This window comes from Natrix helvetica (genome assembly GCF_964273705.1).
Source record: "Natrix helvetica genome assembly, chromosome: Z".
NCBI classification, from domain to species: domain Eukaryota; kingdom Metazoa; phylum Chordata; class Lepidosauria; order Squamata; family Natricidae; genus Natrix; species Natrix helvetica.
This window is the reverse complement of record NC_138554.1, coordinates 15559855-15572187: the sequence shown is the minus strand read 5'-3', so window position 1 is coordinate 15572187 and position 12333 is coordinate 15559855. Positions and strand designations below refer to the sequence as shown.

The following is a 12333-nucleotide window of genomic DNA, read 5'->3' as shown; positions in this document are numbered from 1 at the left end:
GTGTCGAACCCGATTTCATTAAGGGGCACATCAGAGTTGTGGTGTGTGTGTCAGGGGAGCATGGCCAGCTGAACATCACTTGTGTCAGGGTGCCTATGGGGACCTATGCTCTCTGCCAGTGAAAACCGGCTCCTCAGCTCTGTTTTTGGTTGTGATGGCCTCCTGCAACCCTCTGCCAGTGAAAACAGAGCTTGGGAGTGTCACCGGAAGCCCTTGTGAGCTCCATTTTTGGCAGTGATGGCCTCCTGCAACCTTCTGCCAGCAAAGATGGAGCTCAGGAGGGCTGCAAGCAGAGGAACTGTGGGCCAGTCCTTCACTGTTTCCAGGATAACCCCATAGCCTGTTCTAAGCACCCCACATGTTAGTCTGGCGTCTGGGCCTTGAGTTTGACACCTCTGAGCTAAAGGAAGAAATTCTAATTCTCTTATACAACACCATTTATTTCTTTTTCTTTATTAGTTGCTCCCTGCGATTTAGATCAGGTCTTAGTAAAATGACATAGCATTTGGGAAAAAAGATACAACTTAGCAAGCCAGTGCTGGAGGCCAAGATAGAGAAGACCTCCACAATCACCATGTATTTTCCTTTGGTGCTCATGTAGGTTGGAACAAAGGACAGCCAGACACTGCAGAAGACCAACATGCTGAATGTGATGAACTTGGCTTCATTAAAACTATCGGGTAAATTTTTGGCTAAAAAGGCCACAAAGAAAGATACAATGGAAAGGAAGCCCATATATCCTAGAACACAATAGAACATTTCAGTTGAGCCTTCATTACATTCCAGCACTATCTCTTCCTCTAAAGTGCGCATGTCAACATCTGGGAATGGTGGTGAGGATCCCAGCCAGGTGGCCAAAATGCCTGCTTGAACAAGAGAACAGGAGAGGACAATAAAAACTGGCAGTTTTCTCCCCATCCACTTACTCATCTTGGAATGCGGCTGGATGGCCAAAAAAGCCAGGATCACCATGATGGTTTTTGCTAGTATGCATGAAATTGCCACTGAGAAGATGATGCCAAAGGATGTTTGTCGAAGAAGACAAGTCATTTGTATGGGACGGTCAAAGAAGAAGAATGCACAAAGGAAGGAGAGGATGAGGGATACAAGCAGGCTGTAGCTGAGACTCTGGTTGTTGGCTTTGACGATGGGCGTGTGCTGGTGCTTAATAAAAACTCCTAGCACAAAAGACGCAGTCAATGAGAGGGAGATAGTAAATGAAGTCAAGGTGATCCCAAAAGGTTCTTTATAGGAGAGAAAATGTATAACTTTAGGAACACACACATTTTCACCATCTTTCGCATAGTGATCTTCTGGGCAACTGATACAGTCATCCATATCTGAAAAAGAAAGAGGTGAAGAGTCTTAGTCGAGAATCTTTGCAGTCAAGAGCCTTGATAAGTGGTTCTATCAGACCCTGGGAAAGAAGATGCTTTCTGCCTTAAAGAAAGAGTCAAAAGGTGGTGATGTAAAGAAGATCTCTTCTGTCTGTCACATGATCAATGTCAAGGCCGAGGAAATCAGCGGGGACAGCAACTCCTTCCTCTGCACTGCGGAGAAGAGCCATGCTGTGCAGGAGGCTCCTCAGCGTTAGCCTCAGATCAGCGCGAGTCACGGTCCCCTTCATGTTGGCTCAGGAAGGAGGAGAATGGGACTGTGTGTGCAGGAGGCTCCTCAGCGCTAGCCTCAGATTAGCACGAGCCACGGTCCCCTTCATGTTGGCTCAGGAAGGAGGGAAATGGGACCGCGGTGCTGATCTGAGGCTAGCACTGAGGAGCCTCCTGCACACCCGGTCCCATTCCCCTCCTTCCTAAGCCAACATGAAGGGGACCATGGCTCGCGCTGATCTGAGGCTAGCGCTGAGGAGCCTCCTGCACACACCGTCCCATTCCCTTCCTTCCTGAGCCAACATGAAGGGGACCGTGACTTGCGCTGATCTGAGGCTAACGCTGAGGAGCCTCCTGCACAGCATGGCTCTTCTCCACAGTGCAGCGGAAGGAGTTGCTGTCCCCGCTACCATGATCCTGGGGTATTTTGCTTGCACCCTTGCAAAGATCAAAGTTGTCACAGTCCTCCCTTTTTTAGAGGCTTTTTAAAGCCTCACCTCAGCACTTGCCTTTTCCCTTTTACATTTTTTTTCTTTTCATGAGAGCTGTGAGGCTCTGCCTCCCCTGCCTCCCCTGACTGCACGTCACTGCTTCAACAAGAGAATAATTATGGAAGCTATCAAAAAAGAGAAACTCCCCCACAACATGAATAAACATGATGATACCTCCGGCCTACCAGACATCAGGAAACCAGCCCTAATCAACAAACGAGCTCCACCCACCACCCAGGCTATTACAACATGAAACAACAATGGACACACAGTCAGCACCAATCAGCACCAATCTACCAATCATGGTTCACCCACACAAGCAATCATTCTACGTACTGAAAAAATGCCAGCACTCCATACCCCACCACCAAGATTTATGGAAAGTTGGCAGCTCCGACCACGCTTTAACCCCAAAACCCAGCCTGAAGATGGTGAGTGACACCTCGCCGAAACATTGCCAAGATAATCTCAATCTTACACAGGAAAAGACCCGAATATGTGTGTGTGTGTGTGTGTGTGTGTGTGTGTTTATTGCAAGCTTAAGCTCTCTATAAGTATCTGAACTACTAATAGGCAAAGCAAATAGATAGGCTGTAAGAATCAATAGAATTCAAGGTGGTCACAAGGTATATGAGACTAATGATGCATTAGTCTCAGGTACCTTGTGTACATCACGTCAACCCTGGTCATCTCCTACAATCAAAGTTTTATATCCCTCCCCCTCAAGGCAGTTCTAAAAAACTACTTATTTAATCATCTATTTCTCAAATATTTTTATGTTTAATTCATTATCATGCTTTTTCTTTTGCTGATTATTCTAAATTGATTTATAAAAAATTAAAAGTGAGTGATTTTTCTGTTTCTTCATGAATGGAATGAGGAAGAGGAAGTCGAGCAATGACTGGAATAAAACTTCATTAGCTCTCAATTCTGGTATGCTTAAAAATGGGGCAGACATACCCATCAGATAGGAAATCTTCTCTTCTTCACATTGAAGACAATCATAGCAGCAGAAGGCCTCAGACTCCTTCTTGACCTTGTGAAAGCCAGGTTGGCATGGATCATTGCAAAGAGAAGTAGGAGGTACCTGTCCAAAAACATTAGGATGGAGATAATGCATTTTTAGGATGACTATGATCATGATTCATCAATTGTTGCTTGTATGTACACAAAGAGCTTATACACCGGACACAAATTTCTTGTGTGTCCAACCACACATGGCTACTTAAGAATTCTATTCTGTTCTGTTCTGTTCTGTTCTGTTCTGTTCTGTTCTACTCTACTCTACTCTACTCTACTCTACTCTACTCTACTCTACTCTACTCCACTCCACTCCACTCCACTCCACTCCACTCCACTCCACTCCATTGTACACTACTCTCTATTTCAGTTTTCATCTGTCAATTGCTCAGATTAATGGAAGCAAGACTTTTCACATACATTTGGATGTTCATGGCTCTAAGAATTTGCAAGTTTTTGTACCCCAATTCCTAGTTCATTATTTATCTGCCTCTCCAAAAATACACTCACTACTAATATTTTGCTACCTAAAATATTCCAGTTGCCACCTGCTTCAAATTTCTTAAGAGTGATTTGAAAAATGTTTTTGCTTGTTTGTTAATATGAAATCTGCTACCACTTATTTCAGATGGATAGTGGGGTGGGAAGAATATAAATTAAATAAACAAATGCAATCAATAAAGAAACAAATAAATTTATAAATATATTTTATATTTATTTAATTATAAATAATTAAATAAATGAATAAGCTGGAAGCTAACAAGCAAGTAAACAAGCCACCCATCCTGTTCAGATGGATCATGAGTTGGGCAGAATATACATTAAATGAACAAATATAATAAATAAATTAACTAACTAACCAACCAACTAACAAAGTAACAAGCTGCTAGATAGCAAGCAAGCCACCAAGCCCTTATTTCAGCAAAAATATTTTTTTGCTACCTCTTTGAAATCTCCATGCCATTGGATTCCTTTGTCGGTAACCACAAATTCTTTCTCTAAAGGGGTTTTAGCATTCAGTCTTCCCACTTTCACCTTGGCATAGGAGCCATTTGGAAAAGTGACCAAGTTGACGAGATCAAATCCATCCATAACTTCTCCCTGTTCATTCAAGGTCACTTGATCTCCAACACTGTTGTTGAAAGAGATTTTTTGAAGAAACGAATGGAGCTTGTGGGAAAAAATAAACCATTGTAAAAAGTACACAGGAGACATTTTCACATTTCTGTAATAAATCCTGTGCTCGTTTGCATCTCATTAGGGCTGAACAAAAGCTTCCCAAAATCTATGTTTGGGGTATAAGACACACCCAAATTTTCAGCCTCTTTTTTTGAGGGGGGATGTTTTATTCGGAAAAATACGGTATTTAAATTAAGATCTTTCATTATTTCCATATTCAACTTATAATCCTTCATTTTTAAATTATTCAATATTTCAATATGTTATTTTTATATCAGTCTTTATCTTTTGCATATCGTACATTTTAATAAAAGTATTGTTAATCATATTTTTTACATTTCTCTAATAAACCCTGTGTTTTATAGCAGTAAGTTTAGGAAGGAATTGTTACCTGCCAGGGTTCAATGTCTTGAGATATTGATATTGCCTTAGATCTGCGGTTGGATGAGGACATCATATCTAAGGCATGTGCCATGGCATAAACTGCATTGTAGATGCTGTAGCTGTGACCAGTCATGCTCATTTCAAAGAAAGTTGTGGGAAGATTCTGCAGCATCTCTTCCCCAGTACAAGCATCTGTTGCCGTTGAGTTTGAAATTGAACAACTGAAAGCATTTTCCCAAAAATTATTGATGAAACTGTTTCCATTTTCCAAAGAAGGCTTTACTTTCTGAAGAAATTCTTCAAAGGCTAAAACTTTCTGTGAGTGGATTGAAAGGGAAAGGGTACCATGGAAAATCTGTATATCGAAATCTGTTTGAAACTTGTTGGATACAAAATCAATCTGGGCTGTTGAAATCCAGACCTTTCCCGAAGAAACGTTAAACGTATGTTCTGAAGTTAGCATGCTCATCCCAACATCATTCCACCATAAAAGATCTGCCAGCCAGAACAAGGTTACCGTTTCTCCATAAACAACAACTGCATTGGCTGTGCTATTTTGGAAAACTGAGATATCATTAGGAATTTTTTCAAGAATTTCTTCTATACTGCACATTGGGTGGGTTTTTGGAATTCTTTTTATGAAGTCTGTACATATTCCCTGCTGAGAAAGTATGGGTTGCAAAACCTCCAAGAAATTTTCTCCGCTTTGGTCATCAATAAGGACAAGGCCAATCCATTTCCACTTGAAATGCAGAAGTAACTGGACTATCCCCCAAAGTTGAAGGGCTTCATTTGGAACCATGCGGTAAAAGGAAGAGAAGTGAGAGTCATAATTTACTGTTGGTTGAAATGAACCATAAGAGAGCTAGGGGGGAAAAGAACCATATGTTTCAAAGAGGAATGAAATGGAAAGATGACAAAATCCTGCATGGTATCTCTGTCTGTCTGTCAAAAATGTCAAAAAGACCTTGACTATGTGTCAGAATGATCAAACTCCAAATCTCAACTAACAAAAGCTCTATCTTACACATTGTGAGAAAATATCAGAGCAGAAAAAGAAGCTGAGTGGATAACAACTTATAGATGAACCCCACACTGTCAAATGGAGTACTCATTTCAAATGATTTAAATGCCAGAGCTCACTGTAACAACATTGCCAAAAAGGCACTAAGAATTGTTAATCTAATCTTGCATATTTCCTTCTCCAGTAATATTGAACTGCAAACTAGGGCATACAAAACTTTTGCTAGATCAATTCTTGAGTACAGCTCATCTGCCTGGAACCTGCACTGCATATCAGACATTAATTCAATCGAACGAGTCCAGGGATATTTCACGAGAAGAGTCCTCCACTCCTCTGCTCGCAACAGAATACCTTGTGCCATGATGCTTGAAATTTTGGGCTTAGACAACATAGAACTTCGTCGTCTTCAATCCGATCTAAGCGTTAGTACATCAAACTATCTGCTACAATGTCCTACCTGTCAATGAATATTTCAGCTTCAACCACAACAACACACAAGCTCACAATAGATACAAATTTATGATAAACCACTCCAAACTTGATTGCAGAAAATATGACTTCAGTAACAGAGTTTTCAATGCCTGGAATGCACTCTCTCATACTGTGGTTTCTTCTCCAAACCCCCAAAACTTTAACCTTAGACTGTCTACTGTTGATCTCCCCCCATTCCTAAGAGGTCTTTAAGGGGTGTGCATAAGCAACCAGCATTTCTACCATTCTAATATTCCCTTGTATTCATATGCATTTCATGTATTCATAATCATGTCTATATTTGTATCTGTTATCTAATTCATACTTGATGAAATAAATATCTAAATATCTAAATATCTAAATATCTAAATATCATCTAAATATCATCTAAATATCATCTAAATATCATCTAAATATCATCTAAATATCATCTAAATATCATCTAAATATCTAAATATCTCCTCCTTCTCCTCTTCCTCCTCAATTCCAACATAAATTTGAAGTGACTTTGCACAATCTAGATAATTCCTGTGGTGACATGTACCAATCATACATAATTTTATATTTTAAAAAGAAATGTCTTAACTGGTTGTAATTAAGAGAAAATTTCTAAATAATAAGTATTTTTGCAAAAGGAGTGAACCCATAGAAAAAGAGTGTTTCAAGTGTTTTAATTGTATAATATGTGTTTTTATTTATTGTACGCCGCCCCGAGTCCCTTTGTGGAGAGGGAGCAGCTAACAAATCTAATAAATTCAAATTCAATTCAAGTGTCATGATGTACTTATTTATGTCCTTATACTTTCAATCCTTTTTCTTAAATCATGCTTTCCACATATTTTTTTATGGTCAACTTTCTACCAGGAGAAAATGAGAAGGAACTAAGGTTCAGTTTATTTATCAATATCATGGTGCACATCCATAATTCTTACCTGAGGAACTTTGTAAAGGCCTAAGATTTCCTCCATACACAAGGAAGTAGCAGCACTTAGTCCACCAATGACACCTGTTAATTTTCCATTGCTTCCACATTTGTAGTTGGGAAGAAACTGATGTGATTTAGAGAGCAAGTCCAAAGTGGCACGAAAGGTTGTCCTTGAATCAGTGTAGCTGTCATGAATGTGGAACCCAAGAGTAACATTGGGTAAGAGCTCAGAGTTCTCATTGATCTCATCAATGGTGAAGACCAAGGCTAGGCTATGTTGGATGAACTTGGTGATCAATCTGCAAAGAGATTGGATGTATGTAGGTAGAAGTTAAAATTAATTCTTTAATTATTTATTGTTTCCCTTTGGAATCCAAGTGACTACATCCATGATGTATGCTTATTAAATAAAAAGAAGTGCTAGTCAGCAGCCAGGTCAGAAATTATGTTGAATTAACTCTATCAAACACAAGTTCCTTGTATGGAATTATATTCAATGCAAGAACATAGCATTGACAAAAATCTAAACAATACATTTTATTCATTTCTTATCCCTCTGAAATGAATCCAGGCTTCATTGTCCTCAAAAAATTAAATAAATGGGATTAAAATTCATTTTACTAAAATTCCAATGGGTACATTACAGGCATAACTAAATCTGGATCCATTGTATGACTTTAGCATTTCTGATTAATCCCGATTGTGAAGTTATTTAATAGAACATGGGAATTTCTTAATAAAACTGGAAGAATTGGATCTGTAACGTTTATTAATTTCTGCTCACCCCTCAAATGTAATGTAATTTCATCTTGCCTATGTTTTAATTTCACTCATTTTCTTGTTTTCCATAAATATGGCCTTTGAGAAGTATATTTTTATGGTACAGACTTAGCAAAGATCTATGTCAGATTTAATCATCCATCCTCAGTTCTGTTTATGGTTTCTTCAAAATTATCACAATGTGCTAGACAGCTGATAAAAGGGACATAGGAATATCTCCCCAAGACAGTTCTGATACCAAGTAGAATGAAATTAAGTTCATTTGGGATACTGGATAGTTCCAGATGTGATGTTACTATTAGTTTTATTGTTCTATATGTATGTCTTACTTATGTAGATTAGAATAGAATAACAGTGTTGGAAGGAACCTTGGAGATCTTCTAGTCTAACCCGCTACTTAGGCGGGTTAGACTAGACCACTTAACCCTACACCACTTCAGACAATGATAGTCCAACATCTTCTTAAAAACTTCCAATGTTGGAGCATTCACAACCTCTGGATGCAAGTTGTTCCACTGATTAATTGATCTGTCAGAAAATTTCTCCTTAATTCTAGGTTGCTTCTCTCCTTGATTAATTTCCACCCCTTGCTTCTTGTTCTACCCTTGGGTGGTTTGGAGAATATCTTGACTCCATTTTCTTTGTGGCAGCCATGAGATATTGGAAGACTGCTATCATATTTCCCCTAGTCCTTCTTTTCATCAGACTAGACCTACCCAGTTCCAGCAACCATACTCTGTTTTAGCTTCACGTTCCCTAATCTTCTTTGTTGCTCTTCTCTGCACTCTTTCTAGAGTCTCCACATCTTTTTTACATCATGGCAACCAAAACTGAATGCAGTATTCCAAGTATGGCCTTATCAAGGCATTATGGTATTACCAGTTCACATGATCTTGATTTTATCCCTCTGTTTATGCAGCCTAGAACTGTGTTGGCTTTTTTGGCAACTGCTGCACACTGCTGGCTCATGTTTAAATGGTTGTCCACTAGGACTTCAAGATCCCTTTCACAGTTACTACTGTTGAGCAAGGTACCACATATACTCTACCTGTGCAATTTGGTTTTTTTTTTTTTTTGCCTAAATGTAGAACCTTACTCTTTTCACCATTGAATTTCATTTTGTTAGATAGTATCCAATGTTCAAGTCTATATATAAAGTATTTATATAATGTATATTTTGGCTAGGATTAATAAATGAAGTTTTCACACATTTTCCTACTAGTTGCTCTGGAGGATCCTCAATGGGCTTCTGTATTACTAAAAATACAGGTGGGAAGTTAAAGTAACTTCTTTATCCAGGAATTTAAATAGCTGCCTTGTTCTGAGTATAACTCAGCAGGTATAATCAGCCTTGTCTAATAAATTCTACCAATGAAGGTCTGAAATTGAAAGAGTTGGATTAAATTGAAACATGTTTAGATGAAAGTGAAGTGTTATATACTGAAAAAGTATAAGGAATATGACAATCTTTCTCCAAGGCACTTCTGATTCAGCCCTGAGTTTGAAAGTTCTCGAAGATACCAACTAAAAAGAAATTAGGATGACAGAACTTCCATCTCAGTAGAAATTAGGCACTGGACAAATCCAGATGTGGTTGTGTTACCATTACTTTGGGTGCCCCTTTCTACTCTTTCCCAGCTTTATAGCATCCATTTAAGACCAGAAACCACCCAAAATAGAATGCAATTTTCCAGGTGAGCTTTCAACATAGCATTTCTACAAAATCATTGTAAAATATTATTTCAGATGCCTGATACAGAAACAATAACAACAACAACCCCCCTTTCACATATTCCACACAAGAATATATATATATATATATATATATATATATATATATATATATATATATATATATATATATATATATATATATATATATATATATATATATATATATATATATATATATATATATATATATATATTTATATTTATATTTATATTTATATTTATATTTATATTTATATTTATATTTATATTTATATTTATATTTATATTTCCATTGATATTATCCAAAATTGATTCCCTAACTTAATATCCATTTCAATATTTCAGGGTTGGATTTCCTTATAAGCTATTTTGATTTTTGGAAAAGCTTTTGGACCAATGTAAATTTTAGGACAGATGTTTGCTACTAGTGGAGAAAAAATGAAATGTCCAGTTGAAAGGAATTAATGTGTAGAGGGATTGCTGATTTCCCATTTCATTTTTTGAATCCCACTATGTTGCAGCAGCAGGATTATTTCAGGAAAGAACAAGAAGTGATTGAGATAAATCTGGATGATTTAGGAATGAATGGGCACACTAGAAGTATGGAACATGAATCTAGATGTCTACTAGATGGATCTAAATACATAAAACACTTCTTGCCATGTGGTGATCCAGCAGAAAGATGAGAGAACAGGGAAAAAATATAGAATAGCTGGCCCATGGCAAATTGGAATGGAATAAAATAGAACAGAGCAGAATGGAACAGAACAGAACAGAGTAGAATAGAATTCTTTATTGGCCAACAATGATTGGACACACGAGGAATTTGACTCTGGTGGAAAGCTCTCAGTTTACATATAAGCAACAAGTGACAAATCATGATCATAATCATAGTAAAAACACATTTGTCATAAATAATGAGATAGAATGATAGAATAACAGAGTTGGAAGAGACCTAGTCTTCTAGTCCACCCATAACCCTAACCCTAACCATACGCTATTTCAGACAAATGGTTATCCAATCTCTTCTTAAAAACTTCCAGTGTGATAGCTTTTTCAACATCTGGAGGCAAGGATACAATTCTTAGTGATAGTCATAGAATACTAAATAAGCAGTCAAAGGAAATCATACTAGGATACTAAATAAAACAACTAATATAAATTGTAAGATACAAGCAACTAAGAAGATAAAGAGATAGATAATAGGAAATATGAGAAGAATAATAGTAATACAGCCATACTAGGGTGGTGAGACATTGTTATGGAAATTAATTGCTAGCAGACTGAAGGCATGGGAGAAAAAAATCTGTCTTTGTGTCTAGTTGTTCTGGTGTGCAATGCCCTACAGTGTTATAGCTCTATACCATTATATTATTTTAGTTCATTTATTTTGTGAATGTCAGGCAGTAGCAAGTCATTTTCTCTGATACTTTGGGATTTCAAAGAAATCCTAAGAAATGCCACCCTAAGTTGTACAAAAATATGTACACATCAATAATAAACAAACACAAGGAAGAGCCTCTAGTCATCCTTGAAAGCTTTGGGAGAAAGGGGGAAATGATTTTCTTACATTGGAAAGTATATCCAGTCTTGAGAAGGAACCTTTGTAAACGTTATCTCAGACAAAAGAGGAATGATGTGAGAGGTAACCCCACCAATGAAGATGTCACCTGGTTTGTGCCACTCCTGTAAGATGCGATGAGGTTCACTTTGGATGCATTTAACAGAACCTGCTTTGCCCACTGTGTTAGGAAGCAGCAATAGCAGGATTGCCAACGCTATAAACCTCCCCATTCCCAATGCTAAGCCTACACCTAAGGGGCAGTTTTTCCGATGTCTGTTTACTAGATATAGCCTGGTTTATGAAACAAGCTGCCTGGTCTGCTAAGAGATATATTAAAGTGGGAAATAAAGATTGTGAAAGCATGCACTGAAAGGTATTCAAGAGAAAGCTGTCTTAAGCATAACTCTAACATCAGCTGGACAAACTGTCATGAGTTAATGGCAAATCCCTGCTATACTACGTCCCTAATTGCAGTTCTCCATGATCCCGGTTGATTTATGTTGATATTTCTGCTCTTCCTCTCAAAATCCTTTAGTCGTTTGTAAAGTCACCAGAACTCTGCAGAACCAGCAATTTCCATAATTATAATAATTATTTTAGGAAAGTGCAAAAACATGGAAGCAAACAAGTCAACTATGCACAGTTGTTACATTAAATGAAACTCCTGAATCCCAATGACCGAATGATAAAGTACATCTCAAAGTATTTTATCTCCCTTTGGAACTGGATGCCACCTGCTTCTTTTTTTTCTGAGCATACACATAGGGTGACTTTTGCACTTGCTATAGTTTCTGGGAAGCTCAGCTCTAATCACTTTAATAAATGTATAATTTATACATATAATGTATACATCATCCACACTCCTCTATTTCATACTATCCCTCTAAGAAAGAGTGTATATGAAAGGATCTTGCACCAATTAGAAATAAGACCAAGGATGGAGATTCAATTTTCATTGTGTCCTACACTGTAATTTTTTCTAAAAAGTTGACTTCTTCCAATATGAAAAGACTAGGCATTTTGGTAAAATGGAATTGTTTAATAAAGGCCAAGTCACTACTTTGTTAGGAACCACCATGAGATTCAATTTAAGAGAGTAATTCTTGAGTTTAGATGGGAAAGAAGGTCAAATCCTGGATTAATCTCAGTCCAAGAAATTAACAAATGAAGGAGCT

The 12333-nt window shown here is 37.6% G+C and overlaps 1 protein-coding gene across 1 annotated transcript; it reads right to left on the bottom strand.

Moving 5' to 3' along the window:
• Positions 1–438: 438 nt before the first annotated feature.
• Positions 439–11388, bottom strand: LOC309381724 (vomeronasal type-2 receptor 26-like; the record flags this gene model as incomplete). Its single annotated transcript, XM_081933009.1, has 6 exons — positions 439–1340; positions 3059–3185; positions 4061–4288; positions 4689–5546; positions 7109–7400; positions 11165–11388. 6 exons carry the CDS (start codon positions 11386–11388, stop codon positions 439–441), a joined length of 2631 nt encoding a protein of 876 aa, XP_081789135.1.
• Between the last annotated feature and the right edge of the window lie 945 nt (positions 11389–12333).